At 39.9% G+C, this 18005-nt stretch overlaps 2 protein-coding genes across 5 annotated transcripts in view; both read right to left on the bottom strand.

The window, feature by feature from the left end:
• Nucleotides 1-475: 475 nt before the first annotated feature.
• On the bottom strand, nt 476-11132 carry si:ch211-102c2.8 (trichohyalin). The gene is made up of 25 exons (XM_068605017.1): nt 10869-11132; nt 10685-10791; nt 10544-10598; nt 10330-10452; nt 8869-9393; nt 7764-7859; nt 7592-7667; nt 7346-7490; nt 7148-7240; nt 6963-7057; nt 6810-6858; nt 6058-6177; nt 5038-5151; nt 4677-4907; nt 4532-4594; nt 4337-4432; nt 4071-4160; nt 3805-3990; nt 3211-3443; nt 2983-3109; nt 2823-2906; nt 2533-2744; nt 2275-2301; nt 2010-2085; nt 476-1901 (listed from the first exon to the last, which is right to left on the bottom strand). The coding sequence occupies exons 1-25, from the start codon at nt 10933-10935 to the stop codon at nt 1674-1676; spliced, it is 3318 nt and encodes a 1105-aa protein (XP_068461118.1). The 5' UTR covers nt 10936-11132; the 3' UTR covers nt 476-1673.
• A 1697-nt stretch (nt 11133-12829) lies between these two features.
• The window catches only part of osbp2b (oxysterol binding protein 2b), a 40111-nt gene continuing 34935 nt past the window's right edge, over nt 12830-18005 (bottom strand). For 3 of the 4 annotated variants that reach the window (XM_068604636.1, XM_068604637.1, XM_068604639.1), the window contains 2 exons: nt 17587-17604; nt 12830-16923 (listed from right to left, as the gene is read on the bottom strand). In XM_068604636.1, the coding sequence (XP_068460737.1) occupies nt 16781-16923; nt 17587-17604 (161 nt within the window). In that variant the 3' untranslated portion in view covers nt 12830-16780. The remainder of the gene's footprint in view (nt 16924-17586; nt 17605-18005) is intronic. The other variant, XM_068604638.1, reaches the window with a different exon arrangement.

Below are 18005 nucleotides of genomic sequence, written 5' to 3'. Positions count from 1 at the left end.
TTGATGTAAATCTCCAAGACGATTGTAGTGATCTCAAGACCTTGACGAGGTCTATAGATAGCCTTAAAAAACTATTTTATACCAATTTACAGAAATTACCCATGCCCTTAGATATTAGATAATATGTACATTATTTTGCCAAAGCCTGGCTAACGACACAGTGATGTGCTGTACATATGAAGTCCTTTGTTAAACATCTGTGTGTAGCGTCTGAATTTTGTATGATTTTTCTGTTCAGCTTCTGGGCATCGATAACAAGAAACAAAATATTGTTCCCGTGAGTTGTGTTCACATTTGCTCACAGCATGACTTCCTGCTTGCTGTTGTACTTGTTGTGGTAGAAGGTTTAACTTCAGTGCTTGGCAAGTACGCCATTTTTGAGATTTGAGAAATTTGTGAAGTCATCAAAATGCACTTTATGATGACTTGATTGTATTTTTATATTACCACACTTGCAACGAGCCACAGAGTGTTATCGCTTTTTATTTGTGTTTACATTGCAAAATTGTCTTGTTAGGTGAACATGATGTGTCAGGAAGAATACGAGTCCAAGTAGAATGCCACAAGCGACCATACATGCATATATATTTAAAACAATTTGCTCAGTAAGAATTTAATCAATGAACAATTCGTCAAACAAAATGAAAAAGGTGGACTCTGTTCTAGGGTCAAGAAGAGTCATGTCATTGTCTTTATTGAGGCTGATTTTATTCATCAGTTAGGTTTGGGCGTGCTCTGAAAGCAATACTGACAAATGTTTACTTAAACAGGAAAGTATACATGGGCACTAGAGCCACACTTTCCTTTTTCAAAAGCTTGCCGAAACGTTCTGATAACCGAAACACGGTGAACAAATTGGAAATGACTGTCAGACTGCATGTGATTCGAGGCAAACCATTTTAAAAAAATCAATCCCATTGGATAATTTTACATTACGATTAAACTTTTTTACAAAGTTGACTAAGATGTTACATTGCAATCTAACTACATAATTTTGCATTTGTTTTCCAGAAATGTATACAAATGTTTTTATTTGACAATTTACCATCTTGTAACATTCATGACTGTACTAAAGATTCCCTCAAAGATCAGCTTAATGAGGTTCTGACATACCTCACGTGATCATCAGGGAAATGTCAGTCCATCACTCTTTCAGAGTTCATTGTCACCTTAAGCCATAAAATGTAGACTGCTTCAACACAGAAACCTAAACTAAATGATTAGACCTTCAGTTATGGCACATGTCACTGTGACTTGTTAGTGAAACTGCAATCTTAAGCACATAACAGTAAATGATTCATTTCTGTAGCAGCAAAAGATCACTTGGAATGCATTACAATACATTTACTGGTGTGTGTGTGTGACACACACACAGTAAGGTTTCTTAACTTATGACTGCCCTGATTGATGAGCTACATTGGTTTGATCTATAAAGGAGACACCAGTATTTTTTAATGCATTATAAGATGCAAGCACACATAATATTTACATTTAAACGATAATGCCACATTTACAGTGTTCTCCTCTTAAATATAGAAGTGTTTATATATTTACTCTAAGGATATCAAATCAGGACCTGGTGGCCTAGTGATACTTTTTAAATAATGCAGTGTGCATTTACTACTCATGTCTGCAGTTTACTTGTTCATCACCACTGGAAATGCAGCTTGTGCTTATTCAAACGATGACCTCACTGTTGTCAGATAGGATCCCGACAGTTCTAAAGGGATTGTTTTTGAAGGCGATGGGCTCCAGTTGTTGTCGTGGTTTTCTACACGGAGCTGCGTGACTCTGCTCTGGAGGTAACGTAGAAGCTTCAATGAAGCCACGTCTGACGGGCTGCGGGAGGCAGCACAGTCCACAACATGGAGGGAGCCAGAGCCAACGCACTGCTGAGCTTCCTAAAGGGGAAAAGAGAGTTTTTCTTTTCAATAAGAAGATGATTATTGTCTATCTTCAGGTCCCAGAGCGTGGTGTTCACGCCCACACAGGAATGGTAAAGCATTTACATTTGCACTGAGCGGCATCTCTCCTCCAGGCTTCTCAGGATCTCTCTGTCTCTCCTCTTCGGACTTTGACGGGTTTCTGGAAAACAAACAAACCTTCATTTGAAAAGTTGTTATTTGTTATCTGTAACATAACATGTAGTCGGTAAATGTTCACATGTACAGTTAGTCTCACATCTATGGTAGAAATGCACAGCGCAGTGAGTTGACGTGAGATCATGCTCTTGTAAGGACAGCTGGTTAGTATCATGTCATAGAAACCAGTTACCTGCACATTAACAACTTTGTCCTGCACCTGTGGGATAGCAAGCGTTAGAAGCAAAACTTAAAGACAGAACAGCAGGATATCTTTTCGTTTCTAGTTTCCATTGCATTTCTATTCTATATATTTACATTGGATTTGGGGCCATTTGTGATAGAGGAGCGAACCTGTCTCACATTTCTAGGCGGTATAGAAATCCCTGCCTAAAACCTAAAAATGAATTCATGTGCCTTCTGTTTTAACTTTAGTTTGTTTGAGCGTTACCTCTCTAATTCAGCCGTCAACTCTTCTTCAAACGTGCGTGCAAGACGAGCTGCAGTCTGTTGCTTCCACTGACCCATGCTCCTCTGAACCTGCCTGAGCTCCAGGTCTTTGGCCTTCAGCTGCTTGCGAAGAGATTCTGCCACCCCTCCAAGCCCAGCTCCTCCTCCACACATGTGAGGCCAGTTCAGAGCACTTAACTCCTCGATGTGCTCCTGCAGAAGCGCCGAGTGATGAGTTTTCTGTTTCTATGTGGATCAACGTTAGCCTTTAAAAGGTCTACAAGTTCATACCTGAATGAGACGCTCCTTTAGAGAATCCAAAGCGTGGTCTCTGTCCGTCCTCAGCTGCTGCCTCTGGGTGCTCAATTCCCGCTCCTATAAAATGGACTTGTCTTCATGTGTACATGTAATGCGCTCTATTTGCAAACACCAGACACAGTCTAAACTGTACCTTGTCTTTTCTCAACTGCTCAGTGGATTCCTTCTGGGAATCGAGCTCCTGCTGGAGACGGTTGATCAAGTGCTTTAGCTGCTCTCTCAGCGTCCTCAGGTGTGTAAGAGCCTCAGCTGCTGTCGGACTGCACAAGGCATCAGAATTACATGCACATTATGTTGCCGACAAAAACATCCCTTCTGTCTCTAAACCAGATATGTATGTAAACCAGAGCAGGATTCATACCCGTGAGGTAGTCGCGCAGAACCTTGCTGGGCTCCAGTCTGCTGCACTAAGAGGTGGAGATGGTGGCACTCTGCTCCCAGCTCCCGGGCCCAGTGTCCGAGCTGCTGTTCCAGCTGCGCTGTGATTTGGTTATGGCGGCGCTCGCTTTCTTCCAGCATCGCGTTGACCTCGTCGGCCTCCTCCTCTGCCGCCTGAGCAGCCTGCTGGAGCCGCAGCGCTGCCCTCTGACTGTCCTGTAACCACCGAGCACACACCATGTTGGACTTTCTATGGAACCACGTCTCTTTGTTTGTCGGCAAAAAACTGCTTCCAACAGGTTTCTTGCACCTGGGCCATCTGTCTCTGCAACGTCTGCAACGCAGCCCGGTGCTCCTCCTTAAGGGATTTGCAAACGACTCTCTGCTGCGCACAGCTTTCACTCTCCATGTGTTGCACTCTCTTTCAGATGGAAATAAAATCAGAGAAACTTGAGGTCAGAGCATAAAACCCTGAGATCAGAAGAGAAATGCTGAGGTCAGAGCACCCTGAGATCGGAGCATAGATTCAGACTATTTATGCTTTACTAAAGATGGTCGTGGTTGCGAGTCACCTCACAGTTTTTAGTTCCACCACTTCATGTTGAAGAGCCAGCAGCGCTTTACTCTTCTCTCGCTGCATCTCACTGCTCATGCTTTCCAGACTCTTTCTATTCTGTTCTTCCAGTTTCGCACAGTGCTCCTGCACTGCTTCCACTTTTTCTGCCTCCCACTTCTTCCTCTCCTCCTCTAGCGCGTTGTGCACCTAAATGGAAGCACACTGATCATGAAATGCGGTCGTGTTGAAAAATATTGAGTATTTTAGGAAGCAGATTTTTAGAGTACCTTTTCCGAGGTTGTTAGACGGAGCTCCTCTTCACGGTGCTGCAGCTGCTCCACAGAACCTCTCAGCTTCTTTGCCTCTTCTTCTTTTAGCTGAACAGAAATGGAGAACATTACAGGAACGTGTTGTTATTGACTGCATGTGTAATATGTAGTGCAATAATCATGAAAATACCAAAGGTTTTATTACTCACCAGTGTCCCCAACACTTAGTAATATTTACATTAAGATTGTGTGAGTGCATTTATTTTTCGAGTAAACACACTGACCTGAATGGAACTTTTCAAGGACTCAATGTGTCGTGTGAAAAACAGAGCTTGTTCCTTCAAAGTGTTTGCCTTCTCCTCTTCGGCCTCCTTATTGACCTGAGTATGCAAGCGCCAGAGGGATAGTTACATTATTATTCAAACTATGATGATGTCATTAGAGGAATCGATGGTTTAGTTTGCAGACATGTTTGTCACCTTTTGGACGTGTTGCTCATGAGCCAAAGACAGATCTCTCTGTTGCTGCTTCAATGCTGCCTCCTGAATGAAAAAAGAGAAGCCCCCTTCAATTTCACATTGTAAAAAACATGCTGCGTAAGCTAAAAAAACACACAGCATGTACCATCATTCTGTGGACTTTCTCATGGGCCTCTTTTAGTGCTTTTAAGTGCTGGATTTGAATGTGCTGTAGCTCCGCCCTGAGGCCATCTTGTTCTGCTTGTAAGGCCCCACAATGCTCATGCAAATCCAGCATCTGGAGCTCCTTTTGGGCCAACATCTTCTCCTGAGTGTCCGCTCTGATCTGGCATTCTCCCAGTTCCCCCTGCAGTTTGCCAACTCGAAACTCTACTGCCTGATCGAAAAGAGACACGGAAACAATAGGAAGGAAAGTTAGAAATAATCAATTCACAAAAATGTTGGTGCCTATTGCTTATTTCTTTTAGAATGTTTAGAAATGAGAGTATAATGTCATTAGATGCCACCTCGATGTGATCCTTTTTCTGCTTATGTTTTTCTTCCAGAGAAGCGCAAGTGTTCCTCAGTAAGCTCTCTTCCTCTGTGACTCTGTGGAGCTCCTCGTGAGTCTCCTCCAACCTCTGCTCCCACAGCAACACATACACGGAGATGTTTTGAACACACAAATGGCAAATCAGTTCACTCCCCAAAACCAATTCCTCCTTCCTTTAGTTTCACTCAAACAATAGCTCTAAGAAAACAGCTCAATTAAAATATTCACACTTGGTAATACTAAAAGTGCTGTGAGGGGACAGTGCCAGCAGACACTATATCATTTGACCGTCATTTTTACTATAAAAATAAAAGTCTGACATCCAACCAAAAATAATGTTGTAGTTATAATTGATTAATTATTGATTAATTATTACAATTACATCTAACACAATTACATGAAATATACTGTATTTTGATCTTGGTTTGTGTTGGAAGGAAAACATATTCACTCTTAATCAGTTCACTGTTATATTCAAACTTATCATCTTACTGTCTAATCTGTTTACTGTTTAATCTTACACACAAACTCAGCATGTCTCCTGATAGCAATGAGACAGGAGAATCTGTGTGTCTCTGTCTGAAAGAACGTGCAATTCCATTGTTATCATACCATGCCGAGGCCAACCTAAAGACGTAATGGTGGGATGAAGCCATGAAGACGTCATGGTGGCCTTGGTGTATTGATAACCATAAGCTGTTTCAGAAGGTTCGCTCATTCTTTGAGCAGTCTTGGATATGCAATTTGTCTATCACGTTGTACTTGTGACTCTGCTCCTTGCTTGCAACAAATAAATGTTCCTGTTTTCATGATTTTACTCCGAGGGGTCGAGTGAATTTCTCTAACAGTTTGTAATGGTGTAATATGTAAATGATATCGTTCAAAGTCAGTTTTATTGTCAATTTTACAGATGTGCAAACATAAAGAAGATTTAAAGTACGTTTCTCTTCTGTCCAACATAAAGTGTTGTTCTAAATAGTCCTGAACACAATACCTCTTGTATGGCCTCTAGTTTCTCTCTTGCACGTCGCTGTTCAGCGAACAGTTCTGTTTTGGCGTTGTCCAGCTGTCTTTCCATCTCCTTCCTCTCCAGCACTGACATGACGGCACTGTGCTGTTTGTGGATCAGTGGAGGATCAGAAATTACTGAACGATTGTTATAAAAAACTGTAAATCACAGCTTGTTTTATGAAAAAAGCCCAAAGCTACTGTCTTTGGATGTATGGAACACTATAAGTAATACACAAGGGAAATATATGGTCTGGTACATTTGGTTTTGGTAAATTTAAATGTCACAATTCCTCATTTTCTCTGTTCTTAACCCCTTTCTAACTTTGTTCTGCTTCACTTTATCAAAGTATATCAATATGTTCACATATTGTGCTATGATTTGGGGGAAGTTTCGATCTCACAAATGCATCATTACAAAAAAAAATAATCACCCTGAAAGTGCATTTTTTCTAGGCGGACCTGACATTTTTGCTGTGTCATTTTTATTTACTCCTAACCAGTAACCTATAAACTGATAATTACACATCTGAACAAAATCTCACCAGCGTAACCTTTTATTATAACCAGAATTATTGAAAAATAGCCCTAATGGTTGCAGAAATACACCCTTTTTAGTTTGGGTATGCAATTTTCGAGCAGAGGCCTAAAAAAAGGTGGGGTTAAACGGTTAAACATGGGACTGTCACTGAGAGTGTGTTTCCATTGATTCAGGGTTGTGATGTCCATGTCTCTTACCTCAAGGATACAGGACTCTCTCTGCCTTTGCAGCTCATTCAACTGGCAGCTAAAACACATTAATTATTGTCCTTTATACAGCACATAATTATGATTATGCAGCGGGATGTTACCATGCTGATCTATACACTTCGTTGGTGTTTGTCTTTATACCGAATAGAGTCCTGGCAAACAAACTCCAGAGTCTTCTTCTCCTTCTCCATCTTTGCTGTCTCGACAGTCAGTCGCTTTAACTCCTGCAAGGCATTCTGGGACGTATAGCAAAAACAACTGTGAGCACTAGTGAGACTTTTGCTTGCAGTGTTCTGATAAACTACTGTATCAAAGATGCACATTACTTTTCTTCTTTGCTGAAGTTCAGAGAGGGAGAGCTCAACTTCTTTTATCTGAGTCTTCTTCTTCTGTAGCGTCATCTCCTCTTTCTCACATTTCTGCACACACAAATCAAGTGATGTGTCAGACACAGGATCATTTACACCATTGACATAAAACATTTCTAAAATTGTGCGAAATATGAGCGGCGGATTCATTCGCACCTGTCTGATTGTCGAGAGCCGCTCTTTCATCTTGGCCCAATCGGACTGCATCTTCTCTGATGTTCTTTCAGACCGGCTGCGCCTGCTCCAGGGATTTCTTTCCTCATCTGTGTCCTTCTCATCGGCACCCAAAGAACACACAAGTCTACGATACACAAACAAGCACAGTGTCCCCGTCCCAACAATATGCGACATGGTCATTTTTAAGGATGAGTATGTTTTTAAATGTTCTTCCACATGAATTACCGGCACGTGTCTCGCTTATTACGCTGGGCTTTAGAAGGACTCCTGTTTTGGATATTTTCATGAGGGGATCTCTGGCCTTTGTAAAAGAGAAAGGAACCTTCTGTAACATTTAGAGATTACGTCTATCTTTCACCACTGTGGACTCATAAAGGAACACACAGTCGTGCTTTACCTGATGGAGATCGAGGCTCCCTTCCTTCCTGTGCGGGTGTGTCATAGTTACAGTTGTCGTCCATGACCGTGACAGCCTGAGTGAGAGAGCGCCATCCTGTACCACACAAATGATGCAAACTGTAATTTCACACACATTTCTTTCCTTCTTGTTCATATTGCTTTTCTACATTTTAAGAGTTTGTCAAGGCATGTGAAAGTATGTATTTATTGATTTCAATCATTCTCTTTTTAAGTCTATTAATTTGTGCTGTCGGCTCTTTGATTATCGGCTGTTGTTTTAAATGGTCATTTGTTGGCTTCACCATTTTGTTTTTAATGTTAAGCTTTCTCTTATGTAATAGATTATTTTACAAGCACCCTGTCAAGATAAAAAATAAATAAGAAATCTTGTTTTTACTGTGCAGAACTTGTTTTGTCCAATGCAACGTAAACACATTTTACATTTCAGAAACACCAAATACAAATCTATAGTATTATATTTTTTTGCATAAAAGAAAATTAGGAACAAACACGAGTATTTATGAGAATGTTTCTGCCTGAGTCAAATTGTTTCTATTGGAAGCGGATTAGCGAGACTTTGATTGAAGGTGCAGCGTAATCTATGTATGGCACCTCCCCTGTTACACCCTCCGTTCAATGAAAGTCAAATTTGAAGAGTGCAATTTATGGTGATTTTTTTTGTCAGGCATCATTTTTTAATAGGCTGGTATTTATACAAAAATAAGCTTTGTATTATATATATCTTTTTATCGGGCGAACCCCTTTTTTCATTACCACATTTGATGAAATTGTCACTCAACTCAAGCTCTTTGGATTAAATCATCTATTCTGGCTCACACCTAGTCTGGAAGCGAGTTGGTGTGCTGAGGCTGCAGCGTAAACTATCACCCACAATACAAAAGTGCTGGTACAAACAATACTTATTGTATGATCCTCGGGGATAAAGACAGACATTTCTTCAACGGGCTCGTCCTCTGTTGGTAATAAATGACCTCAATAACTTTCAAGACTTCATGCCCATCAGATTTGGGAAGAGGAAAGTTCTGTGAGTTAGATTTAATCCCCTGGCCACTAGAAATGCAGCTTGTAAAGAAAGTACTCACTGCTGCCGTCATCACCCTGCCTCTTTGGTGAGTTGTCTCTTCCTTCAGCTCCTGTTTGCTCACTCCATGATGTCTTTACTCCATCGCTGTCATCGAAGCAGTTCAGTTCCTTTCTTTGGAAATAGTGAGCAGTCTCTGTGTCTTCACTGCTTCTCCTTGTCGTTGCTGTCGTCAGAATACTGTGCGCTCTTTGTTCACTCTGGCAATCGTCACAGGGGGATATCACTGTCCTCTGAGTCACTTGCTCTCTGTCTAGTTGCTGCATATTGCTCGCTGGCAATGGCAATTCGACCATCTCGTCTCTGAAGCGTCCGACAAAGTCCTCAGTACAGATGCTGTCAGAAGGAGGGTGGCTTTCTCCAGCCATCCGTCCCTCATTGAACGTGTCTCCAAGCAGCCTCTTGAGCCTCCAGATGACCTGTTCCCTCTGAGACACAACTTCCTCTTGGTCTCGTATTCTTCCTTCTAATCTCTGTTTCATTTCTTTATGAGTTACAGGACCATCTCGGAAACTTGTGTTTCTTTCTGGGTGAAGAGAAGAGAAGAGGAGAGGAGATGAGAGAAGAGGAGAGATGGAGTATGTTTGTCTACAAAAAGATCATAGTATATTAAAAATGGTATGGTACAGGATGTAAAAAACATACATAGTAAAGTATGCCATAGAAATATCATGACAAGTATGTAGTAAATATGTCATAAAAAAAAGTCATAATATGTCATAAAAAATGTAATGGAGAAGGCAAGGTACAGTATGTTGAAAAACATAATTTAAAAGATCAGAGTATACTATGCCCAAAAATATATTGTTAAAAGTAATAGAAATGTATGGTAAAAACATGTCGAGGAAAATGTCATGCAATAGTTTATTGAAAAACGGTAATAAAAAAGTCTAAAAATGTCATGTTGGGAAATGTCTTAAAAAGTCATATTTACAATGTTAATTATTATTATTATTATTAATAACAAGTATGGTGATATCAACTAGTATTTTCTTAGGATTTGACATTTGTTATGTGACATTCAATCACATAACAAAACACAATTTGTTGCATGTTTGCCTCAATTTAAAACTAAGAAGTAAAAGTTATGGTGTAAAATCTTAAGAAATGGTTTCAATGGACATCCTGGTAGATTAATGTCAAATATATTTTCTGTGCGGCCCCTTAATTATATGCTGGCTCCTGAAATTAGGTCTCAGTCATCAAACCTTCATAAATGCCTGATACAAAACAACACTTACACTAATGTTTAACGGGTTACTGAGCATCTAATGTACTTCACTTTTTAATTTTAATCTGTGCCCATTTAAGCACACATTACGTTGACAAAAGCCTCAAGGAAATTAGCAGTACCTATTATTTATTTTACTGTGGTTATGTTGCTACCACGCCAAAGCATTTCGCTTCAGAACAGTTAGAAATAACAGCTTTTCATGTAATAATACTTATACTGAAATATTACCTGATGTTTGGTCCATTTCTGGAGAGTTTATCAAATCAAGATAAGACATGGGAGTGTCATTTGTTTGAGCGTTACTCCCAAACCCTGTGTCTTTGCTCAGGGATTGACTCCAACTGAGAGGAGCTATAGGAAAAAAGAAAAATCAAAACGCAGATTATGAACTGAAAAGGAAGAGGAAAAAAAACATTTAAATGTGTGTTATGATGTAAATTACCTGCATCTTTGTGACTATGCTCTCTGGAAATTGGCTGACATGTTTGGGGCTTGATCTAAATACATTAATCACACTACTTCACACATTTGCTCCAGATTACACGTGCAGACGAGCAGACAGACAGAATGAAAAATCACAGACCTGCAGTTGACCAAGCTGAGCATCAATAGCATCGAGGAGAAGGTCACAGGAGTCCCGTTTGAGAGGAAGGGAGTTCAGTCCAGGCACTTTGCTGATCTTGTTGATATCTGTGAGGGCAGACAGAAGGTTAAACACGAGTGGATGCAAATTCCCAAAAGGTTGAAAGATGAAGTACTGATAAAACCTGTGTAAAGACGCTTGTCTGCGTCCTCTGCATCTCGCTCAACTCCGTTGCGGCCTCTGTCAGCCATGTCCTATTGCTGAAGCCAAATATTCAGACCCTCAGCAGTGCAGCCACAACATCCCCAGTGCTATCTACCACTGGTTAAGGCTGACTGGGCAGGCTGACGGCGTGGGGGGGTTATGTTGCTCAGTTGTCGAGGAAACCAAGACAATTTAGCTTGTTCGCTAAACTGACTTCTTCCCACAAAGGAGACTATAAATTCCTGTCTCTTACACTCCTCAAAATACACATTAAGTGCAGGAGCTATAAAGCCGGTGCGCTTCAATCACACAGCCATGCAGGATTTGAAATGTTTAGCTCACTATGACTGGAAATGCATAAAAGCTACGACTCCTGTTACAATATTCTCAGCTACAACTACTACTAATAAGACAATTGTGGAACCTTTTCAATTTGTGGATTTCAGATTATAAAACTGCACAGATTGCAATATTGTTGATATCACTAAGATGTGAGATAGTAGCTAATCTGACAGAAAACACACGTTAATCTGAGTCTGACTCACAGAAACTGAAACTCTCAGGACTCTTTAAATTCCTCAACCGTGGCCACATCAGTGCACTGACTCACGGGTCCATAACTTTACTTCCGTTAAAGGATGACCGAGGAGACGCTGACCGTCACGTGACTCCTCCAAGCCGAAGCGCACAACTGCGTCTTGATTGACAGGAGCTTCCAGGGTTGCCCTGGGAACGGTCAAACAGCTCGCGGCCAACATAGGTGAGAACCGTGAACTGCCGCGCGCGCACAGCGGCAATATTAGCGCCAAAGTTAGCGCGGAAGAGAGTTTGCACGGCTGTAGTTCAAGACCCTCGACGCTAGATAACAGTATAAAATTGTGTACATTTTCGGATTTGTACATACTGTATGCAAATAGCGGTTCAATTACATGTTTCTATTGTTTTAAAGCCTTCATCAAATATCAGGGGTAAAGGTGGGGAAAATATTAACTCTAATCTGTTTATCTTGTGTAGAGATATAAAGTAATACAGATGAAATACATACACTCTGAAATGGATCAGTACTAGAATCAACTGAATAACGTCAACTCAAAGAACTAAACCCTCATAATGGCTAAATATAACATCGCTATTATTTTTAATGGTCAGGCTTGTGGCAGAGGTTAAGGCCCAAGCAGTATCAACCTAACGGATGGACGACATGGCTGAAATAAAAAGGAGCTGCCTGACTGTTTGGGACACATATTAACAGATTGTTGGCCTACGACTGCAGTGCAGAATATCACAAGACGGCGTATATGTACAGGACTTTGACTGCGGTGAAGCGAGCCCTCATCCGCCGAGTGAGCCGCACGCATGAAAATAGATGACCGTCTATTCCTGGTGCTACGGTATGGTGGTCTACGGTGGCTTAGATAGCACAAAAAGCATTCAAACGTAATTTCCCAATTTCCAATATTCAAACGGCTATAAAAACAGATCCTTACATTTGTAAAGTAAAATTACAACGCAGTCTTGTTCAAGCTGACCTCTGCTATGTCCATGTTTGTAGACTTGAGATTTTAGTTTGAATATTGGAAATTGTGACATTATGAATATCATTATGTCTTTGAAGCTGACTTTTCTCCAAAGCTTTACAGTAAAATCTCATGGGCATGTACATGTGCATGGCAGAGGTCTGTCTGGACAGGGATGCATTGTAATTTCACTTTAGAAGTTTAAGGATCTGTTTTTATAGCCATTTGAATATTGGAAATTGTGAAGTTATGAATATCATTGTCATTGAAGCTGACTTTGAATTCATTTTTCTCCAAAACCGTACAGTAAAATCTCAAGGCCATACACATGAACGTAGCAACATAGAATGAACATAGCATTTCTTAACACTTACTCGTATTAAAACTGGCAAAAAGAGAGAAAATAAAGCAGACGAACATCCAGTCAACAATAACACCTTTATTATCTTCTTTTTTCATTATCGTGTCTTTGTCATTTAAAGACAATGTTATACAAGTACAAATTATGGGAGAAAATACACAATTTAAAAAAAAGAACCAAAACCTCAGTTGAATCTGCAGTTTCACCTGAAAACACTTACATGTATTTGGGAAGTAAGAGTAGTAGTCAAGGCAGGTCAATCACCTTTGACCTCTAGTACCAGGCCACTGTTGTGATGTGTCTCATAACTTCCATCATCATACAGATGGCTAACATCACTGTCTTACAACAAAGCCGTAAGTCACAGTCCGAGGAGGAACCAGGTTCAATTTGCACAAGGCAAGAAAATCTCCCCACATTGTATTAGTTTGCTTCGGCTTCATAACTGAGCAGCATCGAAGGAGAAGGAAATGTGTGCCTCGCATACACACAAATCAAAGTTCAGTATGCATACAAACAGTATTTAAAAAATAAAAAAAACACCAACATAAGAATAATTAATGGCACCCATGAAAAGGTAGAAATCAGAAAATAAAAGCGCAAAAATTAAGCTTAAAAATAAATCACACCATAGTGAATTAATTGAGATGAAATGAGAGAACCAATGAGAGGGGGTTTACAGTCAAACCCTCCCAGGGAGTGAAGGCAAATGATGAGGTTGTTTTTAGTCTACAGTACACTCTCCACATACACTTTGGTAGTTTTGTCCCCCTTTCTGCATGAAGCAGACACCTGTTTTGTTTTAGCAACAACAGCCATGAGCTGACACCACTACATCTCACTGCGTTATTGCTACAGCTGTCCGATGTCGTACAGACCCCGTACACCGTCAAGTACTGAGGTCATGTCATCTGGAAATGTACCGATTTAAACTTATGGTGAGCTCGCGGTCATGGTTCAAAATATCACATGTTTTCTCAAGTATAAAATCATCTCAAACACAATATATTTATGTATTTAGCCATGATACAGATTTAACTGTACAAATTTTCCAGATAGCAAGAATTAAATATCTTGCTCCAACAGTGTTTATCCGTATATGTGTCACACTTGATATGATTTTTAAGTGTACACAACCTTGACCAAAAGCTTGTATCTTTGTACATGTCAGAAGATGTTGCAGTCTGTGTAAAAATGGAGAAGAAGAGAACCTAAGCAGTAATCAGTGCCCTAAAAGGAACAGTTATGCATTTTGATAATGCACATGTTCTTTTTTTTTCGGCCAAAATGTACTACTCTCAACTCTTAACACGTGAATAAATGTTTTTCCAAAAATGTTGACTTATTCTTTAAGCATGTCATTCATGATCATCATTAATTCACAAATAAAGCATCTTAGCAGATCATATTATTAAAATTATGATATTCACTCTATGTGAATGTTCAATGTGATTTGGGATATTTTCCAGTGCATTGTATACATCTTGATGGCCTGCGCATCAGGGGGACTGTTAGATGTGTCGATCTATGAAAGCATCACTGAACCACGGTTACTAATGTGCTCATGTCAAGGACTCTATAAAAAATATTTTCAGTGTTTCAACACATTTTTTTTTTAATATAAAAAAAGAAATCTGAAGCCAGGTTTGGTTGCCTATAAGTTAACGTCCATCCACTCAGAATCAATCTGGATTAAAAGTTAAAGTTACTGCAAATCCTTTAGGCTCATTCAGTCAATTTGTTTTCAGATTTGGACTGTACTGTCTGCATACCATAATACTAAGATTAGTATAATTATTCTTCATCTTACAATATTAATCTTTTATCACAAAATATTCACACAAATAGACTAGACGGTAGGTACAATACATCCAGCCTTGAAATCTACATTCCTAATAATAATTACAAAAAAATACTAACTGGTTTTCAAAACTCTTGTCTCCGTAGACATGTAGTGCACGGGTCAGGGAGCTCTATCCCTTGTCAATTAAAGGCAAAAGATTGAGGGGTACCTTCGTGAGCTGATCCCAGATCAGCATGTCCACAAACACTGATTGAATGGACCACATGTGTGAGCTGTGTTGACCCTGGAGTGGCAGCTGGGGGAGTCGTCTGTGGCTGGAGATTGCAGAGGTGTGCGACAGGAACCAGCCCCGTCAGCTTCTAACCTTTGACCTCCTGTCAGTTTGACTCCTCAGAGAAGCCGCTTCAGTCTCACGTACAGCGAGCAGTCCTCCCGGAAACATCTGAGCTTCAAACTAGTGACAGATGGATTTTGTGGAGCTAGTGCACTGCACATTATGGAAACCAACATGTTCCTGTGTGTACTGGGTGGTACTCACAAAATGTCTTTGGTGCGGACTCACTGTAATACGTTTTATGATCACTGAGAATGGTGTTTCTAAAAATGGTCACCAAGGATAGTATGCGTTGCTATTGGAGAGCACCAGAGGACAAGGTAAAGAACATGTACAGAGTGAAACCTTCTCAACATCAACACATAGATATATGTACTAATGTATGATCCACCACAGTGCAAAGTGCCAGTTCAGTTTTTCGATTAGAGTGATATGGATATTCAATGTGTGACTGTCGCTGCACTAATTTGTTTCAACTACAGGACTCACAAGGCCTACTGCAGACGTTTACTAATCAGAACCACAAATGGAAGATGTCTGAAGCATATTGAGATGACTAAGATGCATTGAAGCACAAATGCGTGCTTCATATTCAACATATGAAATTAATAATCTGCCATATTATCTCTATATGGACTCTAGTCTAATTGACTACTTCACAGACTAATTTCTAGAGGGAAACTCCAACATTCACACCAAATAGAAGAAAGATAGTTTGCCCAATCAAATATTAGCTCTTGGTTATGGAGACCCAACATTATCTGAATAAGACATTATGCAGTTAACAATCATATTGATAAATACAGATAAAATACATAATATAACCATAAAACTGTGGAGTAATCCAATCCAAATTGTTCAAACGCAGCTTGTTATTCTGAAAAGTTTTTCGTCATGCTTATTTTCATGACAGAGTTTATTACGGGCAAATTTTATATATTTATTTTTATTTCCAAAATTTGTATTTATTGTGTTTATGTTTTATCTGTATTTATGGAATTATTTTCAGTGACACTTTCCCTGTCAACTCATCCAGATCAAAGCCAATCACATACTGTACCTGTTTGTCTTAAAACTGTTTTATGTCTAAAAAATAATTATAAAATAGGACCAAAATAAATAACTAAAAGTAATAAAACTGACTTGCCACAAACAAAAATAAGCAGCACAAAACAACAAGAGTAAAAATTCCACACGGTCATAGTTATGTTATCTATTTTGTCTGTACTCAATGATATAAATGTTTTTCCTCTAACAGGCTTACTTTTCTCGACACCATTTTCAGGCTTTAGCTTCTTTTCTAAGTGGAAAATAATGAGCACTTGAAATAATTCCCTCAAGAGAAAACAAATTTAATATTCATGATGCAGGTCTGGCAAAATCTCAATTGTGCTGAATAAAACAAAGTATGAGGACACTTTTCAAAGTAACCCCTGAAATACTATGTATTCCACAGTATTCTACTTCTATGTGCCTGTTCATGATTTTGTCCCTGTTAGTTGTCAGTCTAGAATCGAGAGATGCTTTGATATGGGTTTCTGTTCAATCAGTAAAATCTCTTAAATCGGGTGAACACAGAAAAGTGCATTCTGAGTAGGATTTATGGATCACCTGATCTCAGGAGTGTGCAGGTGCCTTTTGTTGTGTGGTGCCACAACTCCAACACCGACTCACATCCACACATCATCTCACTGCTGTTTCAGTCTCGTGTCAAAACAGAGTGAGAGAGTACATTTTGGAGGTAATCCGAGAGAGTGTGACACATTCTCATGCTCACCACAGGTCCACATGGTGCTACGCCCCATTGCTGAAGGACCAGAGGCAGAGCACTTCCCTGTGCGATGAGGTTATGTGTGATCCGGGCCGAGCTCCTGGGTTAGAAGATGTTCGGACACATGCTCCAGTCCTGTCTCTCCTTTGCCTCCCAGTAACCTCCCTTGTACACAAAGTTTGTTTCTCCAGTGACTGAGTCCCTCCTCTGGTGAAACCACAACGGCTGGTAGCCTTCATATTCTTTCCCTGCGGGAAAGAAGCACAGGTGTTACTCAATTCCTGTCATTTAAATTGCACTCTAGTGGAGAAGCCACACTTGCAGGCAATTCACTTTGTGATCAATTTGCCTTCACACATATGCATATGCAGGAAAGCAATCAATCGCTGCGCACTGCATTTGGGAAAGCTCCAAATGTAAGACAGGATGAAAAAACCTGGATCAATCTCAGTGAAGCAGTTTTGGAGCTTCGTGAACTGAATAATCCATCTGTTCCCGAGTACAGAAACCCAGTCAAAAGAGGGAGAACTTATATCTTAGCAAACAGCTCATTTTGTTGTTCCCGTTAAAAAAAACAAAATGTAGATTGAACTCGGATGAACAACGTAAGAATTTACTTGTTTACCACAAGCATTCAAAGTAGAGTGCAGTGTGTGGCTTCACCATAGTACATTAAGAATACTTTTAGAGTTGTATCTGTTATTTTGTGTCACATTTTTCTACATGAAAATACCATGTGTAGTCATTATCTGGAGAAATTGACATGAGAGGGGTATCATGCAGTTCCACACAGAGGCAGACCACACAGAGGACACACAGAGGATGGCATGTATTTGTGTGTAAGTGTACGTGTGTGTGTATATGTGTGGAAGTGATGCACAACAGAGGGGCACAGGGCATCCTCCACTCACCAGAGTCATAATCACACTCTGACCACCAATAGAGGGAGGAAAAGAAAGACAAGTCATGGGTACATCAAATACAATCTAGCCTATTCACAACACACACACACACACACACACACACACACACACACACACACACACACACACACGCGCACACACACACACAATGAAAAGTTTTTGCTAAGTTCTCTGTAAAGTTAAGACTGAACACTTTTGTGTTGCTGCAAATAAGTGTGTTGTCCTTACTGGGATAAGTACTTCCTAAATCTTTACAAGACCAGGACACTTGATGATTATGATTTTCCACACTATGAATTTCCATTTTAAAGTTGTTTTTTTTGTTCAATGTTCACAGAAACATTGGGGTCTGATAGATAGTATACACGTATTATAGATGTTAAATTACTGGTTCTTTATTTCAATGA

The sequence above is a fragment of the Clinocottus analis genome, unplaced genomic scaffold (assembly GCF_023055335.1).
Source record: "Clinocottus analis isolate CAN_PGR_092001 unplaced genomic scaffold, fCliAna1.0.p SCAF_7, whole genome shotgun sequence".
In the NCBI taxonomy this organism is placed as follows: domain Eukaryota; kingdom Metazoa; phylum Chordata; class Actinopteri; order Perciformes; family Cottidae; genus Clinocottus; species Clinocottus analis.
Note: the sequence above shows the minus strand (reverse complement) of the source record. Positions and strands in the feature narration are given on the sequence as shown.

Excerpts from the sequence above, each read along its gene's own strand:
- si:ch211-102c2.8 (XM_068605017.1), bottom strand. The coding sequence starts at position 10,935 with ATGGCTGACAGAGGCCGCAACGGAGTTGAGCGAGATGCAGAGGACGCA. Across the intron at positions 10,599-10,684 it reads CTCAGCTTGGTCAACTGCAG|ATCAAGCCCCAAACATGTCA; the intron begins GTCTGTGATTTT and ends TAATGTATTTAG. Across the intron at positions 3,110-3,210 it reads TCTGCGCGACTACCTCACGG|TCCGACAGCAGCTGAGGCTC; the intron begins GTATGAATCCTG and ends TGCCTTGTGCAG.